Source organism: Oncorhynchus kisutch, linkage group LG11, assembly GCF_002021735.2.
Source record: "Oncorhynchus kisutch isolate 150728-3 linkage group LG11, Okis_V2, whole genome shotgun sequence".
NCBI classification, from domain to species: Eukaryota; Metazoa; Chordata; class Actinopteri; order Salmoniformes; family Salmonidae; genus Oncorhynchus; species Oncorhynchus kisutch.
Window position 1 is genome coordinate 49,453,202 of NC_034184.2, and position 20,298 is coordinate 49,473,499.

The window sequence follows — 20,298 nt, forward strand, 5'->3', positions numbered from 1 at the left end:
TTGGTGCATGTGACAAATAACATTTGATTTGATTTGTTTTGAACACTGTCTGCACTGTTTCTCTCTGCTGCTGGGTAGAAGTTAGCTCTTAGGCACAGATCTAGGACCATCTTTAATACCCTTCCCCAAATCCCTGACCATTAGGGATGGAAAACATAAAACTGACCTCTGATGAGTGTCCAGGTTTGTCTTCATCCTGCTGGTTGTCTCTTAGTGTGAAGTGCCCCTGGTCCAGGACATCTCTCTCTCTTTCTGTATCTCAGCATAATGTTTTCATTACTGCAACAATAGAAGCCCATTAACATGGCTGTGTAGAACAGAGTAGAATGCCTGGCCTCTGTATTCATTCTGTCAGTTTGTGTTTCCGGCTGCGCTCCAGTTAATTTATTATAACAATGCTCCACAAACTGCTGCAGGACTTATTTTAGGTGACAGAATTATCACAGATGCCATATGCACAGCGGGGATGTCAACAGCAACTTGACTTGTTTATGGCATATTAAAGCAGTGAATTATGAGTGCTATACAGAACTTATGATGATTGGAACCGTTATAAGACCGAAATCCTTTTTTTTATGATTCAATTCCAAAACCACTGTATTCAATTTGGAGGGATTTAAATGGTTTGTCTGAATCTTTTGTGAGTTTTAGACCGTATGTCAATGTCAGCCACATGATATAATAAATGTTCCATTTTCGGAAGCAGTGTACATTTGTTATAATAAGTATTGGTATAATAAGTACGCATAATATAACCATTGTTATAATACGTTTACACAATATTATAATTTGCTGCTATGTCATTTTTCAAACGCATACATTGACGTATTACCATTGTATGATATGATTAATCAAGTCATCCTTGATTGGGCTTGATTGGATAGTAGATATTTTGAACAATATGTGCTACAATGACTGGAGTAATGCAAAAATACAAAATAAACTCGCCTGTCCTTACTGTATAAATCTGGCCAGCATGTCAATGTTACATGAGTTACATTGCTACTTAGTTTAGATTGGAAAACACAGTCACTGGTCTAAAGTTTTGAATAGAACCATCACAATTGTATCCACATTTTAGAGTATAATAATGCACACTCAACTAAATACATGCATGGATCTTTGTTTCATATGAGGGTTTTACTTGTTTTGTTTACAAAGTGTAAAACAAAATAAGCCAGAGAGAATTCTTGCTCATACAAACACATTAATTAATATAACTCAATGACTCAAAGATTCAATTAAATCTTCACTTTATTAATATATATGAACTATGCACAGCATGCAGTCGATTTCAGTGTGAAAGACAAGAGAGAAAGAGAGAGAGAGAGATGAAAGAAAGATACAGAATGAGAGGAGAGAGAGAGGAATAGAGAGAGAAAATAAAAGTGTGAGTGCTCCATCCTGGCCTTCTGACATTATCTCCCTCCTCCATGTCACCAGGGTGTCTCCGTCATAATTAATTATTAACCCAGTACTTTGTGGTAATACACAATTCACCATCAATTATTAATGCTATTTTGTGTGTAGTTTGCTTAATTGTGTTATTGACTAACAAAAGTGATTTCCTGAAAAGGACGCAAATTGAATCAGACTAAGTTCTGGTCTCTGTGTGCTCTCTCTCGCTGCGGTTAAATATTCTCAATCTGATCTGGGAAAAAATAAAATAAATAAATAAAAGGATTCATTAATGAATTAATAAGCAATTGCTGATGAACCATGAAGGAGGCTCTGGGTGTTTAAAAAAGTGTTTTGTAAATATACATTTAGGCATAAATAATTAGCATGTATCATGTTCAATGGGTTATTGAAACCTGGCGATGCATCTCATGAGAGAGAGAGAGAGAGAGAGAGTGAGAGAGAGAGGGGAAGGCATGTGAGAGAGAGGGAGAGCGAGGTGGGAGGCATGTGACAGAGAGGGAGAGAGAGAGGGGGAGGCATGTGAGAGAGAGGGAGAGAGAGAAGGGGAGGCATGTGAGAGAAAGGGAGAGAGAGAGGGGGAGAGAGAGAAAAGAAAAGCAGTGAGTGGCGTTGGCGTTCCTAAAAGTAAATAAATAATAAGAACAATGATTGCTCTCGTCTCTCCAGCTTTAAGGGAAGCTGATGAATAATGGATAGGAGCAGATGGCTGTGGCGGGAGGCAACAGGAGAGAATACATCTTTAATTGTTTTAGACAACAGGACTAAAGTGATCTGGGTTCGGCTAACGCTATTAACACTACAGAAGTGCTAACAGACTGAATAAATATTAGCAACAGCCCTGATACCAACACAACTGTTGTATTATATCTATTAACCAAGGGACAGCGAAGCAACATCAGCTTCAACTGATGTGAAAATGTATATGTTGATTCATGTGCACTGTCTCTGTCAGTTAAACAAGATAAATAAATAATTAGTTGCAGTTCTCTCTGGTCGCTAGCCTAAAAACCTGAACAATAATGACCATAGCTCCAGTGAAACAATGGAATCGTCAATATTTCACATTGTGTTTTACATGTGGTCATAAGAATACAAACATAATATGTTACATTGTCTGGTGACATTCTGTAACACAATACTCTAATAACACACAAGGAGGAGTGTGTAGCCAAGGTGAGAGAGAAAGAGAAATGCCTCAGATTCACATCAGCCAGGGTCTCTGTTCACACACGCACACACACAAGCACACGCACACGCACACAAACACACACATGCACAAACACACACACAATGTACTCAAGTTATCCCTTACAAAGAGCCCATATAGAGTCCATTATAAAGGTTCAGCAACAGCCCACTGCATTCAGCAATATTCACCCACAATAAATAAATCACAATCAAATAAATATCTTGATAGTTAAATCCATACAGTATGATATCTGGGCACCCACTCCTCACCCTGTTCCAGTAGGAATAGGTCCATTTTTGTGCTTTAGGGGGAGTAGGGAGAGGGAAAGTGGTCATAACAACAGGCACAGTCACACTACAGGAGTTAAAGTCCCAGTCCGTACGTCTGTCTGTACATCCTCACTGTCCGTACGTCTGTTTCCTCTTGGCAGCGAACACAGACACACACACTCACTTTTTCTCCAGTGGTTCCTTGGCGCAGAGGGGGTGCATGTCAGACCCTCTACCCTGAGTCGGGGCCTTGGAGCCTGGGCTGAGAGTAAGTCTGCCCCCTGCTCCTCCCCCCACGGCTCCAGAAACACCAGACACTGATCCAGATATGACTCCCAGGATAGGTTCCATCCTGGGCCTTTTCAACCCATCCCCAGATACCCCGACCCTGGGCAGGCCTCCTATTCCAGCGCCATGCCCATGGCCATTCCCCAGCAGGTTGGCTGACTGCAGGACGGCCTCGGAGTGCTCACGGGCCTTCATCCGCAGGGCTGCCACGCTGGCTGTACGGTTACCCTGACAACCGTAGGGGGGCAAGAAGGACAGGCCCATGGGGTCAGGAACACAGCAAGAGCACAGACCACCTCCTTGTTATACACACACACACACACACACACACACACACACACATACACACACAAATAAATAAACGCACATGTCTGGGTCAGGAAATTGTTTTAGGGTTTCTTACAAATACAGTAGGGTATGTCTATCATTACCACCACCATCATCATCATCACCTGCCTCCTTCTCTCCTCTTATCATTCGTTGTGTTAACTGTTAAGGTTACTACCAGCTTCTCTCCGTCGATCTACATGCAGATATATATATACACTATATATACAAAAATGTGGACACCCCTTCATATTGGTGGATTCAGCTATTTCAGCCACACCCGTTGCTGACAGGTGTATAAAATCTAGCACACAGCCATGTAATCTCCATAGACAAACATTGGCAGGAGAATGGTCTTACTGAATAGCTCAGTGACTTTCAACGTGGCATTGTCAAAGGATACCACCTTTCAAACAAGTCAGTGCGTCAAATTTCTGCCTAGCTAGAACTGCGCCGGTCAACTGTAAGTGCTGTTATTGTGAAGCAGAAACGTCTAGAAGCAACAATGGCTGAGCCACGAAGTGGTAGGCCACACAAGCTCAAAGAACGGGACCGCAGAGTGCTGCATAACTTGCAAAAATTGGCTGTCCTCAGTTGCAACACTCACTACCAAGTTTCAAACTGCCTCTGGAAGCAATGTAAGCAAAATAACTGTTCGTCTGGAGCTTCATGAAATGGGTTTCCATGGCCGTGCAGCCTCACATAAGCCTAAGATCACCATGCACAATGACAAGCGTCAGCTTGATTGGTGTAAAGCACCCCGCCATTGGACTCACACTTCACCATCTGGCAGTCCGACGGATGAATCTGGGTTTGGCCCCTTAGTTCCAGTGAAGGGAAATCTTAACGCTTCATCATACAATGACATTCTAGATGATTCTGTACTTCCAACTTCGTGGCAACCGTTTTGGGAAGGCCCTTTCCTGTTCCAGCATGACAATTCAACCGTGCACAAAGCGAGGACTGCCCATGATTTTGGAATGAGATGTTCAACGAACAGGTGTCCACATACTTTTGGTCATATATTATATATTATATTGACGGTTTAGTGTAAAACATTATCCCAGTTTGATATGCTGCTTGTGTATTCATTCCAATATCAGCTCAAAATAGAGCGTCATCATGTTTAGTTCACACGTCTAGCTAGTTGGCTACAGTAGGTTCTACCATTTCACAATAGCCTGGAATAACCAGTTATTACTTCTAAACAAAATAGCTTTTTGTGTGGATTCTTGTTTGGTTTACTGTTTGAACCGTTGCTGAGATTACATTTGGTTATCGATGCAAAATACACTACTTTGATGAATAGCCTATATAGCCTATACATCAGATCAAGGAATCAAGCGACAACACTGCACCCACAGCTGCGGAAGGAATGATATGGCGCATCTCAAATTTCAGGTAGTACAAAAGTATGTTGAATGCCGCAGCGTATATAAAAGGAGCTGCCCATTTTGTGATGAAAAACAACAATGCAACACTGTGCTACATTCTGAATCTTGCGTACCCTTCATTGTGGCAACATGCGACAGCGCCTGGGCATAGGTGGCTGAGTTCAGGAGGGTCCCTGGTAGACAGGATGGGAAGAACGGCCCACCAGGACCTACTGCTCGGTTTATACTGTGGGGAGAGAGAGGTTTGAGGATAGTTTAAAATGACTCAGAGCAGAGATAAGAGATTATGGTTATCCTGCAACTGAAAGAAAGTGAAGAGGAGTGAGGAGGAGAGAGGAGGGGAAGATGAGTGGGTTACCATTTGTGGTGAATTAATCATGTGTGGAAGGTCCGATGTAAACAACAAGCAAATAAATGTGATCTGCAATTTCAGCGCCATGGACAGCTGCACACTCAGACTCCTGTGATCTGTTGTTCAGCACCAAGTAACAGTGGACAGCTGCCATGAGGTACAGCTGCAACATTACTGGCCACAGGGAGAGTGAGATTTCATCACCATGGACATTGGCTAAATCAGAATCCCCAAATTCAGGCATTCAATACCCCATGACAGTGAACAGTGTCAACGTCACCGGCCACTGGTAAAAACTTGTAATGGGAGAAGAGGCCTAACTCTGAAGGGGAACACTCCCCAGAAACTCATCTATGTCCCCATCCCTGTTCTCTCACCTCTGCTGCATCTCCAGAGGTTCCTTCTGTTTCCTGCTCTGGTCCACAGGAGACTGGGAGTTCAGACTCCTGGACGGAGGAGTGCCTCCCTCGTTAATCTGCTCCTTACCTCCGTCGGGGTCTGTACTCCCTCTCTGAGTCTTCCTCCACTTGGCCCTACGATTCTGGAACCACACCTACACAGGAGGAGAGGAGGAAAAAACGAAATGTTGCTCTCTCCTTTGTGCAATTTAAAGTATTCTAATGAATACCTGCTTTTGTATGTTGACGTGTTGTATAGTCTCATCGAGATAAAATACATTTTCAAAAGAGACCCAGGAGTGGAAGGTATGATACAGTCGGTCAGAAAATTGACAGATTTCATGAATCATGTCTCTGCACTGAAATATGGTGATTTAACTATCTTATTATCCAATGTATAAAAAAAAATGTCATTTTTGTTTCATGATAATATAAAGGTATAGAAGTCCCTGTGTTTGTGTGCATGTGTGTGCATGTGTGTGTGTGTGTGTTGGACTAAAGCTCTCTGCCTGAATGACTTTGCACTGCAACTTCTCCCAAACTTCACCCACCCATAGTCTCCAGCCCGATACATACTGCCAACTACTATATCCTAATTGAATGAAGGTCATTTCCTATAACAACATTTAATTGAGCAATTTTTCATTATCATATTTTAATGACTTCCCAATAACAGTCGGGTGCCTGAGTGAGAGAACTGTGATTAAGTCGTTTATTCCCCTATTTAGTGATTGTTTGACAACATCAGATTCGATTAAGACTGCGCTCGCGCACGCATTAATCATGATGTGTGTGAATGGAATGGGTTGGACGGGAGTGCGAATAAGAACGACTGCATGCAACCTGCACGCGGGACAGAACAGTCACTATTGTGTGACGAGCCGAGGTACAATGATGTCAGCATCCAAACAAAACGAATTGCATTCAGTCGATATAAAAGAAAAGGACAACAGTTTGGTTTAGTGACAAGACAACAATATGGCGGCTTGCTATCATTGTGAGACTACTATCTCAACCCTGCACCTTACAGCACCTTACAGCTAAGAGTCGTGATCCCGTCCCTCTGAATGGCCGGTAATTGCTACATTAATCTCCATTTGGCTGCTGCTTTAAGGAGGGGGGAAATCCATTGACATGCACATAAAGACAAGCCATCCAACACTACAACAGAAAGGACATTTATTTTCTAATAATAATGTCCCTGTATGCTGCATCCGATTCATGTTCAGATTTAATAATAAGAATGCTGTAATCGGATTAGAACAGAATAATTTGTTTACAATCCCTAATTTACAGCTCGGGATTCTATTATGCAGCGCGCTGTCGGCTTTAAGCGATAGTAAGATGACCCAGGGGAAGCAAAGCCTAACTATTATATTTCCTACAATTAGATCTGCGCTCACAACAAACCCCAAAAGCAAATCAGGAATGCATGGAATTACATACAGGACACACTGAATTCAATTACAACTGAACAAGTTTATAACCACGCATATGTGGAGGGCAGGGGCAGAATATAAATGGACAAATTTTTAAATAATATTAAGGTGTGTTTGTGTATATGCGTGTGTGTGGCTGCGAGCGTGCACATCCTTAATGCTGTCTTAAAAATGTTTATGTACTGCTGTCTTTAAAAGCATCCCTTATGCTTCTTTTTTTATGAGCCATGGAAATGGACACACATGGATGATGTCTTTTTTGTTAGCCTTTGAGATGTCAACAAATTAGTGAAGAACATTATCGCTGGTTAATTATGAATGACCGATGAATCAACTTAATCTCATATTCACCATTATGTTGATCTTATTAAAACGTCTTAAATGTAACTAAATGTAATCGAAAATGTAATCTACTTAATCGCCAAAAGTAATAATTTATCATGAGAGGGCCATAAACAATAACTAGTAATGCTGCATACTCCAAGAAAGGTTCAAATCTCACCTTTCTGGTAAAAAATAGTTATACATTGCCAGTGTGTAGTCACTTTTGGGGACACAAGCTTAAGTACACAGTACATATTTGATAAAAATATGAAAATATGAAATATTTTATGATGTATTTCCTATTCAACAAAACTGTACGAATAAGACTTCAAATGACTTATTTCTGTTCTAAATGTTATATAATACATTTCTAAAATGATTAGCTATAATTTCACCTTCCATAAAACTGTAAAATACATATTTGTATATTTATTGTTAGAGAAAAAGTCCATATTTTCTGAAGGTCTCTCTTGATCAAAACATCTACCCGCATAGCTGTGAACATCTCACAGAGCTCTAGCTTGGCTTCCTGAACTCGGTAGGAACTCACCTTTCAGCTCATATTAATCTTGTCCATCTATGACAAACAGAAAGTGTATTTTGTTTAAAATCTAGTATTATTTTAGATTACTGGCCATAAATCGATCTCTGAATGTGCTACAGCAACGCAATCACTCTCTTCCACTGCATTATGATGAAAGGTTTAGAGGCATATGTGTTAATAGTGGCTGTGACATAGGGTTCAGCCTGGAGTTGATGGACAGTCAAATGGTAGGAGGAACATCCCAGCTTCAAGTGGTGTCAGATTTCACATCCTGCTATACACCATATATATGTGTCTGTGAGAATCAGGGCTACTGCTCTATTGCAAGCCATTCCAATTTATGGTGTCCACAGATTGATTTATAAGTGAAAATGTCGGTCGGAACTGGTACCAGAACCATGCAGGTCCCCAAAACAGGGGACTTTAGTCGAAGTGGATAAATTATTAAGGCGTATCAAGACAATGACAGAGTGCCTTGTGTGTGTGCTCACCTGGACACGTGCCTCAGTCAGGTTGATCTTCATGGCCAGTTCCTCACGTGTAAAAACATCGGGGTAGTGAGTCTGCGTGAACACAGCCTCCAAAGCCTCCAACTGAGAAAAGGAAAAATGGAATATGCTGTTTTAAAGTTATGCGAGTTTATTATTCATATTCATAATACTACACACAATTGTATATTTTGGTGTGATGGTTTTTGAACGAAATCTACAAAATCTACAAAATGTCTGTTTTTGTAAGTAGTCTAGCCTACTTTTAAAGACAAAAGATGACTAGCCTAACTAGGAAAAATGCTAACAAAATGCTATTAACTGAAATAACTGAAAGCAATAAGGAAGTGATACATTTTATTTTTATGGTGGAAATAATGTTAAGCATCATCATAATAATCGTTATCAACATTATTATGGAAAATTAAATGTGTGTAGCCTAGCTAGCTTGACACATGGTTTTGTTCACACAGTTCGTTATAACAATGTAGTCTACAGAGTTACATTTCTAAGCAGTCCAGAGTTTTATAATTGGTTGCTACCTGTTGCAGTGTAAATGTTGTTCTATTTCTACGCTGTTTTCTTCGCAGAAAGCCGTCATCAAAATCACCTGCTGACGAATGGTTGGGAAACCCGTTGGTGTTCACTAGAAACATAATAACATCATCTAAGAAAAGTTCCAATAAAAATACAAGCAGTTGTTTATTTTTAGGATGTGAGTAAATAGGATGGCCCATTGAAACGAACTATGATCTAGTGTATTCATGTTATTAGAGCCATGAAAACATTGATGTCCCGGTCTGAGAGACACTAAAATATGTGGCTGCAGACGGGACAACACACCTGCCTCAGCCCCGTGGCTATATATATATATATATACATACACACATGCACACACACACACACACACACACACACACACACACACACACACACACACACACACACACACACACACACACACACACACACACACACACACACAAACACACTTTATTTACCACGTTGAAATAAAGTGATACAAATATGTTATTCAGATGATTGCAGAGTAATACAACTTAAATCACTCTTCTTACAGCCTATTCAGGGGTAGCATCCGGCTACAGATATTTAAACTTGATTGCAAATATAGAGAAGTTAAAGACTGAAGTAGTTATAAGCCTGCTTTTCCCAGATAAAACCACTGTCAACACGTTCTAGCTTATCTATGGCGACTCAGCCAAAAGTTGCTGCATTTTAGGCTATAGTTTAGCCTACTTACATGTATTAGTCCGACAACATTCTCCATCCAGCTGAGGGGGACAGTGGAAGTAAAACATTATGGTTTTCTAGGTGGCTTCGTTTATCTGTGGTTCTGTGTGGACAAAAGCCGATGTCACGGAGAAATCTGAAAATATACCAAATAATTTCAGTTGCAGATCAGAGAATTGCGGGTCCAGATGTGTCCAAGTTGTCTGTATGGGTATTTGACATTAGTCAAACGGCATAATCAGTGAAATTATTATAGTGTTGATATTACAAATGACAAAGTAGATCAACTAAAGAAACTCCACAAAACTCCCTGCTCTTCACCCAAATAACCCAACTATAAAAATAAGTAAACAAACCAGGCTATAAAACATTGGAATAAAACATCACATAACAAGGAAGCCATGTGCTCACTCCAAAGTTATTTGCTGAGAATATTCCTCATCAATATAGTCCATTAGGATAAGACAGGGCAGCACTCACCAAATGTTTTAAAGAGACAAATCAGAAATAATGCCCAGTTGCCTCTTGCAATAAAAGTAATATAAATTATTGTAAATTATATAATAAAGATGTAGCCTATCTATAATAGAAAATGGTAGATAGGCCTATCTGATAGATATTCCCGCTGATACCTGCTGAGTATTTGTCTTGCGCTGGTCCAGGGAGCGAGGAAGAGAGGATGCTGAGAGGGCGCGATAAGTTTCCTGTTTGTCTCAGGAACCGGCAGTTCCAGTTCCAGTCACAGTCTCTCTCTCTGTCCCACTATCTCTACAACCTCTATATCACTCTCGTTATTACTCACTCCCCTCTTTCCCCCTCAACATCCCTCTCTGAGTTCATCTTCCTTTTCCTTTTCCTCTACCTCTCTCTCTCGCTCTCCCTCTCTCTCTGGGAGTGCCCAGATGTCTACAGTGTTTTGAGGCTTCAGCTCTTGCTGCCTTTAGAATCTCACGCCTAATTGGTTCTAATCGGATTACCGTGGCTTTGTCTTCTCACTGTGAGTGGGACCATCTCGGTGTGTGTGTGTGTGTGTGTGTGTGTGTGTGTGTGTGTGTGTGTGTGTGTGTGTGTGTGTGTGTGTGTGTGTGTGTGTGTGTGTGTGTGTGTGTGTGTGTGTGTGTGCGTGCGTGCGTCAGGGGCCGACCCAGGTGGGAAACAACTCTCCCAGGTAGCCTATCTGAAAATTTAAATATTTTCCCCCTGCAGATTACTCTGCTGTTATACCAGTGGTTATTCCCTGACCATAAACACACACATACACACAGCCGGTGCACTTCTTCATTTGGTTGCTTCTATGTTGGGTTTGAGATTGTCTGCTCGTTAGGTGGGTTACCGGGTCCACTTTACAAGGGGCTGGCATATCACAACATTTACAACGGCCAGAATTTTGATTTTCTTCACAGCAAGGGGTCCCACGATTTATATAGCTTCTGCAGATAAACATATACCACAGGACCCTTTCAATTAGTTTTAAAGCGCATCTGGGACAACACGGCGCAGACGCCGGAGTCTCTATGGAGAGGCGAAATGAGGCTCCAAACTGCAGCTGAAATTTGGAAGAGGAGGGTGGGATTGGATCAACGCACATAAGATGCAGAGAAGCCTGTCTAATGATGGGTAATTGGGTCTGTAATATCATTACAGTCGGATAATGGGCAGTTACGGCCCGTGCGTTATTAAGAGCTTCCCTTGTGAACAGCATTTATGATATTAAAGGGGGATATAATGATATTTTGGTTATTAAATGTGTGTAATTAATTTATGCACTGCTGAAAATAAAATTGTTATTACAACCGCGGTGAAATGCGAGGAGAAAATTGAAATCAAATAACTGTTGATACATTTATTCCAATAGTTGGTTTTTATGTTCTTACACTTATGGAGTGTGTTACACTTTTAGAATAAATGGTTCTATATTTAAGTGATAATGCCCGAGAAGCCGGTGTTTGGAGGATATATATGGGGCATTATCCCTTTTACAACGGGTTACCAATATGTTCATATAATGATTGAAATATCTTAATTAAAATCGTTATTTTGATGAATTTCTTCATACTATTTCATCCTTCCGCAATTTATAGCCCCGAAAACAAATATAAGGTTGCTACCCAAGCCGGCTGGTCGTTCGTTCTATTGGTTCGGTTGCCAGAGACGCGACCCAGTCGTTCAGTCTTTATGTTTTGTATCACACTCCGTAAGTGTGACCCAGTCGTTCATTCCAAATGTTTCATTGCCATACTGGCTGGAAAGATTCTTATCCCTTGCTTGCTAGCTAGCCAACTACGGTTAATTTACAGCCACGTCAAACAGTGCAGAAAGAACAGTGACATTTATTTGGATACATCCATTACAATGAGCTAACAAGGCACAATTTCTCCTGGCATAGAAAATGTGCTCTCTCATTAGGACACTGTTGTTCAGAGGAGCTAGCCAACAATGTCGCAAATGTCGAAGAGACAGACTGTAAGGTGCACTTCTTCTTCACTTCTTCAAATCTCTTAAATGTTAGTCAAAAAGAAATGTGAGTTAATGTCTAGATGATTTTTATAGTGGAGATCAAGTTTATAACTTCCCTGCTTGGGCTGATGAGACATTGCAGTCAGATGGAACAGGGAAAATAAGCATTTTAACGTCATAGATTTAGCCGGTGGTAACTTGTGGAATAGACACCGGCTGGAATGGCTTTTATCGAATTCAGGATTAGACCCAAACGTTGTATAAAGAACGCCAAAGAACCCGTTTGTGTGTGTGCATGTGTGCGTCATTAAGGACACTCTTTATCAAATGAGGTCTGTCAGTGTAAAAGCTACAGCTCTCTCTGTCACTCCACTGTTACCCACTTAAAGTGAAGAATTGAGATTAAGGATGATGACAGGAGGAGCAGTTTCTGAGCTTGTTTGTTTCGACTGATGACTTAAAGAATTATACTACGACTTTTGACCTAAGACTAAGTAGTAAGCCTATTGACTACCCACAAGCCGAAACCCCACACGACACAGTTAGGCATTTCAACACCATGACCAGCGCCACCGAGGACGCGCACTCTCTCTCTTTCTTCGATTGATGCCTCCCCTGAAACAGTTGTGAAAAATAGCTAATGATAGTTGTACAAGTCTGCTTATTGTTTGGAATTGGGCCACGTGTTTTTCTCGAGCTTAGTTTCTACACAGGGAAAAATATGCTCCAAAATAAAATCCTCAAGTGAGCTCAAAGGACTATAAAGCAATCAATCTTTAATTCCAAAATAGTTTTTGGTGTATTTTGGACGAACCAATATACTGTATTTACCCCATGTATGCATACACGAAACAATCTCTGTATATTGTTATATCATTGATAGTACAATTTACATAATAGTTAATATGGGTTGTAAGGTTGTAAAAAGCAGGTGTGATTTGAAGAGCCCCTGTGACCTGCTACTGCTCTGTGTGTAGTAGAAAGAGGCTGAACTGATATAAAAGAAAGGCTATTATAAATCAAGATGTTCTACAAAGAATAAGTATGTGGTTGGGACTATAACATTAGAAAATTGGATTCTCACTACAATTAGAAAAAATGTAATACAGTAAACATGATTACACTTGAGAGATTTATTCCATCATTATGACATGCACAGTCAACATGACTGAGTGAGTGTACAAAAGTTGGCATGTAGCTACACATTTCTATCTACACTAACTGATAGGTACAGAGGTAGATCAGGTTTGATTTAGTCAGATATTACGATGTAAGAATATTTCTCCACAATCTTACCCTTGGCTTTAGAAATTGAAGTTGTTCAACAGCCTTAAAAAACAAACAGGAAAAATGTTGTAGATAGGAGAGAATGTAGTAAGAGAGTGCGTAACTGGTGGCAGGGAAGTCAGGCGCAGGAGAGCAAAACTGGGTAATCAACGGAGCAGTTTTATTCATAAAACCACCGGAAACCAGAACAACAAACAAAATGGGTACAAAACCTGTCGCGCACCAGAGAAAACGTGCATATGCACTTACAATAAACAATTCCGCACAAAGACATGGGGGGAACAGAGGTTTAAGTACACAACATATAATGACGGAATTGAGACTAGCGTTGCCGGCTAGAAGACCGCCGAGTGCCGCCCGAACAAGGAGAGGATCCGACTTAGGCGGAAGTCGTGAGACAAGTACATTAGTATATGAGAGCATTTCAATTTACCACCCTCCAAGAAATAGATGATCCAACAAAATAAATTCATTAATTCACTTTTGTTTCAATATTATTGTTCCGATAGCAGCACAAATATTATTTTTTGAATATTGCCAAATCCAACCTTAGCATGGCAATGGACAGTATAATACCCTAAATATCAACTGTAGTATTAATACATTTGCTATTTTTCCCCACATAGTCAATCTCTGTTACAACTTCAATTACATGTACTTGCATTCAAGTACATCCTGTAAACAACAAAACAAACAAATAAACAAAACAAAACATAGAAAATGTCTGGAATTCCACCAGTGGACATTAATAGCACCCCACGTCCCCCCAACCCAACTGCTACTACAGTAACTCAGGTCCCCCCTCTCCTCTCTTCCCTCTCTGTAATTTCTCTTGCTTCTCTCCTCCCCATCATTCGAAGGTTTGTTTGAGCCTCAAGGTCCTCTCCTGCTCCATCAACCCACATGCCTCCTCCTCTGACTCACCCTCCTACAATCCTTTTTCCTCTCTTCCTCACAGGTATCAGTAATCAGATTTGAGTCTCCTCTCCCCTCCTCCGCCTTCCCCCACTCCCCTCTTTCCATTACCTGAGTTGCCACTGCCAGATCTCTCCATTTTTTTGTTAAATTGTTTTTAAAGCGACTTTGAGATTCAACTTTTAATGGAACATTTTAATGCTATGTAAAATAAATGGATTATTATTATTATTATATGATTCAGCATGGTCGTGTTCATTAGGCACCAAACGGAGGATAACAGACCGAAACAGGAGGGGACTACCTGGACTTGTGCAATAAGAAATATTACTTTTCATTTCCATTGAAAAATGTTATATAATGTTTCAGTTTATGTGCCCTAATGTACACAAACCTGATCTGATACAAAGATGTTTTCTGTCAGCACATCTGTTCTACCTCTATGGTGTTGAGGTGTGTCGTTACCTTGCATTTGTGTGTGTGTGTGTGTGTGTGTGTGTGTGCATGCGTGTGTGCGTGCGTGTGTGTGTGTGTGTGTGTGTGTGTGTGTACGTGTCTGTGTGGCGAGCACATGATGGAGCAGTGTCCAGTGACTGTCTGATGAAGAACGGTCTTACAGTAGTGAGTTAGGCTATAGGTCTACATCATGGGCTGAATAGAAGCACTCTACCGTCTCCAGAACTGGATAATAAAATAATAGAAAAATAAATTATATTAATTGTTCAACTAAACGTTTTGAGATTATGCTGTGGGACTTAGTGGTTTAGTACTGTACCCTGCGTCACTGCTTCATTGCTCCAGACCAGTGCAAGGGGGAGTTAGAACTCTGATTATGCTTTTCGGTCTCAAAACGCCCAATTTTTCAGTTTTTGATTTGTTAAAAAAGTTTGAAATATCCAATAAATGTCGTTCCACTTCATGATTGTGTCCCACTTGTTGTTGATTCTTCACAAAAAAATACAGTTTTATATCTTTATGTTTGAAGCCTGAAATGTGGCAAAAGGTCGCAAAGTTCAAGGGGGCCGAATACTTTCGCAAGGCACTGTATACATGTATGTATACATACCCACACAAAAAAATATGTATATACATCCATATGCACATATACACATACAAAAATTCATACCCCAGAATAACAATCTACACTGATTTAAAATATACACATACATAATACTAAAATGCTAAGAGAAAATAGTAATAAAGTACAAATAATAATTGTTGTTGCATGTCCCTCCCGCCATGTCTGTCTCGTTGTTTAGTGGGGAGTAGGCCTCTGCTGTGGATTTATTGTCCTTTGGTCGCTTATTACTCGGCATTTTCATATAAAAAGTTACAATCTTGTATTAGAAAGAAACGTTTGTTGTAAAAAGTGCCATAAAGTAGGTTAAATTAGATTATTTCGCAAAAAAGTTGCAGGAGCCTCTCATGCACAGCCGTTCACTCCAACATGCTAGCTCCGCCTCCGGATATGCATATTCTTGGTACCATTTGAAAGGAAACACTTTTAAGTTTGTGGAAATGTGAATTGAATGGTATATAGCACAATAGATCTGGTAGAAGAAAATACAAAGAAAAAAACAACCAATTTTTTCTACCACCATTTTTAAAATGCAGCAGAAAGGTCCCTGTTCCAGCCATCACTCTGGTTTTAATTCCGATGGTGTCCACAAGATGGGAGCAGTGTATTACAAAGTTTCAGAGGGATAACTTGAAGTATGAGCGAGCTACATGACATTAAGTATGAAGTCACCCGGTACATTTGGGCAAATTCATATTAAATTTTTCTGCAAGAATATTGTCAAATCTGTATACTTGGACTTTGATTCAGCTTTTCCAGTATTAGTAGCCATATTATAAGTTCAAGATTTTCCAAAACAACTCGTTTTCATAACATCATAACTCTGAATATTCTTATAATTTATGTCCAAAATGAAAAGTCATACTGTCGTATAAGGATAGTAGCTACATTTTACGACAGATACATGGTTTACAGATATTCCCATAAAGCCCAGCTCATTGGCTATCTAGCTAGCTTGTTTGACCCCGATTGGTGCTTATTTGACAAAGTTAGTCGTTCAAGTGAAGACTGCCTGCGTCATCGGTGTGCCATGAAGGCGTCACTCTTTGACCAAATATGGTGTCCTATAGGATATATTACACCCCTAATGATATAGTGAAGTCTCGTTACATTCTAGGATCTCTGAGGAATACATACGAATGTGATTTGACTGGTTGAAACAACGTTAAGGGTGAGATTTTCACAGATTCCTCTCTTTGCAAATTGAACGAGTGGAAATACAAAATCGATCCTGCATGCTAAAACTGAAAGACTTCCAGTTAGGAATTAATGTAGATGAGACTGTCACACCTGTTGCAAAGCCAGTACACAGAATACCATTCGGTGTCAGGAAGCTATCTGAAACAGAAGATGAACAAGCTAGAGGACATGGATGTTATTGAGACCTACACTATGGGTGTCACCATTAGTTGTAGTACACAAGAAAAACTTATAACATCAGTGTATGTGTTGACGTGTGTAGAGCAAATGAAGCAATTGTGCAGGAGCGACACCCCATCCCCACTATCGACGAGATCCTGATGGACATGTCAGGAGCCGTGGTCTTCTCAAACCTTAACCTAAAGTGGGGATATCATCAGATCGAACTGAGATCTTCAGTTCCCTGAGCATATTTGTGACCTACACAGGTTTGTGGCGCTACAAGAGACTAATGTTTGGTGTCTCCTCTGTTCCAGAGACATATCAGCACATCACAGCAAGTCCTATAAGGCATCAAGGCATCAAGGGTTTCCAAATCTCAGATGATATCATTGTGTTTGGGAAGAACATACTGCACCATACTACACCATACTACACCAAATGACTACACCAAGTCCTGAGACAACTGCAGGAAAGGGGGCTCACCCTCAACAGTGACAAATGTGAATTCTGACTGACGGAGATGGAGTTCATGGGCCACGTTCTCTCGAAGAACTCCATCGTTGCAGGTCAGTCAAAGGTGGAAGCGGTGCAGAACACATGCAGACTGACAAATGCTGCTGAAGTAAGGAGTTTCTTGGGACTAGTGAACTACTGTGTCAGATTTATCCCTAATCTGGCAACCACATCCGAACCACTGAGAAGAGTCACAAAAGCATCATGCAAATGGACGTGGGGAGATGAATAAAAATCATCAATCAACACACTGAAGAACGCACTGGCCAATTCACACAACATGGCCTACTTCAATCAAGATGCAGAGACACACGTGATTGTGGACGCAAGTCCAGTGGGGCTAAGAGCTATCTTTAGTCAGAAGCAAATAGATGGTTCACGCAGTACTACGCTAGCCGTGCTTGCACAGATGTAGAGCGGCACAATTCTCAGACTGAAAGAGAGGCATTCGCCATTGTCTGGGCGTGCGAGAAGTTTCATCTGTTTCTCTATGGCAAAGACTTTGTAATAGTAACCGACCACAAGCCATTAGAGACAATTTATTCTCAAATCCAAACCACCAGCCTGGATCGAGAGATGGATGCTGAGAATGCAGCCTTTCAGATTAAAGGTTGTATACAAGCCTGGGCCTCAGAATGCAGACGACTCACTATCATGGTTAACTCTGAACCCTCTAGCATCTCCACACTAAGGGGATGGCCACATCTACTATGTAGCCAAACACACGGTGCCATGTGCATTTACCCCACGAGAGCTGGTGGAAATGTCAGCAAAGGACCCAGTTCTGGCTACTCTGTAAACAAGCATCAGACAGGGTTGATTACAGCACATGCGACACTGCATACCGACGTGCTCAAGAAGAACTCTATTGTTGGACAGATATTTCTACGAGGCAAATGCATTATCATGCCACGAGCAGCTCAGAAACCGACTTTGATGTTAGCACACGAAGGGCATCAGGATAGTAATAGTAAAAAATTGTTTAAAAAATAAACAGAGACTGCACACAAAGTGTGGAACTGCTCGTGAAGTCCTGTCCAGCATGTCAAGTCAATGGCACACCATCAAAGCAGATCTCCACAGTCAGAACAGAGATACCAGCTAAACCATGGCAGACACTAGCCATTGACATATTGGTTGTTTCCAACAGGAGAACGCCTCCTCGTAACAGACTACGACTCAAGATGGGTTGATGTGAATATCCTAAACCGCATCACCACCGCCAATCTAATCAAAAGCCTGAAGCCTGTGACATTCGCAGTCTATTGTGAAGGATAATAGCGCTCCTCTCACCAAAAATTATTTCCAAGCATTCGGAGAGGAAAACGGGATCCGACATTACCGCATCACTCCATACTGGCCTCAGGCCAATGGTGAAGTTGAAAGACAGAATATAACTGAAGGATTGGCGCACAGAACTACAGACGTTTCTCATGGCCTGCGGTTGAACAACAGTTCAACTAGAACCAAACTGCCAGAGCTGTCAGCCAACATGCTGCCAGGAGCTGAACCACACAACAACGCTTTTCGGCTTGCTGATGCTGAAAGTAAGGAGAAGGGCTGACAGAACGCCAACAGATCTAGTAGAGCAACTGAAAGCATAATCCAGCAAGGTGACATGGTTCTGCTACCAAAGTCAGGACAATGGACTACAGAGACACTAACAGAGCAGAGCCTGACACACTGCCTACACAAGTGCCTGCACTTAAACTACAGCCTCGACCCTGAAGACTCAGTCAACAAGCTGTGCCTCTGAAGGACTATGTTAGATAGATATGTTGCCATAATGGAGCAGATTAATCTCCGGCACAGTTTCAATTGCAGGGGAGTATACACTTAGCCATCACAGAAAATTTCCGGCAAGAATTCTTGTCAAATAAACATTATCAACAAAAGAGTTCCTCAAGGTAACTATTGTTGTGGTTGATAGTTTAAAGAAAGTAAAAGTAGACTTTACAGTATAAAATATTTAAATACTGTATACGAGAGATAGATCATGTTTTGTTACATTAAAATGCATAGATCTGCAGTTTGGAGATGTGTTATCATAATGGTTAGTCAAACATCTAAGAAGAGGAGGGATGTAGTATATAAGCGACACCTAGAGGTGCAATACCAGGGGGGCACTATGAGGCACGTAAGGAATGGAAGGAGGCTATGCTTGGGGTATGCAGTTGGATGGGTTTTTGGGACCACGAATAAAGGAAAGGTCAATGATTCCCGTGAGTCCGAGTCAAGTCAATACATTACAGGCTGTCTTTCATAGTTCGGGCTAGGCCCCTTAGTTACAGTGAAGGGAAATCTTAACACTACAGTATACAATGACATTCTAGATGATTCTGTGCTTCCAACTTTGTGGCAACAGTTTGGGGAAGGCCTTTTCCTATTTCAGCATGACAATGCCCCAGTGCACGAAGCGAGGTCCATACAGAAATGGTTTGTCGAGATCGGTGTGGAAGAACCTGACTGGCCTGCACAGAGCCCTGACCTCAACCCCATCGAACACCTTTGGGATCAATTGGAACGCCGACTGCAAGCCAGGCCTGATCGCCTGATATCAGTATCTGACCTCACTAAAGCTCTTGTGGCTGAATAGAAGCAAGTCCCTACAGTAATGTTCCAACATCTAGTGGAAAGCCAGAGGGGAACCAACTCCATATCAATGCCCATGATTTTGGATTGAGCTATATGGCGAGCAGTTGTTGTGTATATCAGCCGAAATTAGCAAGGTCGTGGTCACAGAAAATACTCTGTATCAACCAATGGACTTGGCTGTTCAAGGCTAAAAGGTCAATAAATCAATATGCTGATGGATACAATTATCTGATCAATAGCAAAAATGTCCCAGTGCAGAAAGAGGGAGATGAGAGGAGGATGAAAGAAAGAGGAGAGAAGAGAGAGGCTCACCTACATATCTACATTCAGTATAAGACAGACCTCTTTGGAGTCCAGAAAGCCCTGATAAACCTTACGCTACTCCTCTGTTAGCCTGAAAAAACTT

The 20,298-nt window shown here is 41.1% G+C and overlaps 1 protein-coding gene across 1 annotated transcript; it reads right to left on the bottom strand.

Annotated features, from left to right (window-relative positions):
* Positions 1–3,060: 3,060 nt before the first annotated feature.
* LOC109876191 (dorsal root ganglia homeobox protein-like) lies at positions 3,061–9,753 on the bottom strand. The gene is made up of 6 exons (XM_020468644.1): positions 9,696–9,753; positions 8,977–9,080; positions 8,438–8,539; positions 5,619–5,794; positions 5,003–5,115; positions 3,061–3,467 (listed from the first exon to the last, which is right to left on the bottom strand). Exons 1-6 carry the CDS (start codon positions 9,751–9,753, stop codon positions 3,061–3,063), a joined length of 960 nt encoding a protein of 319 aa, XP_020324233.1.
* Between the last annotated feature and the right edge of the window lie 10,545 nt (positions 9,754–20,298).

Excerpts from the sequence above, each read along its gene's own strand:
- LOC109876191 (XM_020468644.1), bottom strand. The coding sequence starts at position 9,753 with ATGTTTTACTTCCACTGTCCCCCTCAGCTGGATGGAGAATGTTGTCGG. Across the intron at positions 9,081-9,695 it reads ATGTTGTCGGACTAATACAT|TGAACACCAACGGGTTTCCC; the intron begins GTAAGTAGGCTA and ends TTATGTTTCTAG. Across the intron at positions 5,795-8,437 it reads TGACTGAGGCACGTGTCCAG|GTGTGGTTCCAGAATCGTAG; the intron begins GTGAGCACACAC and ends CCTCCTGTGTAG.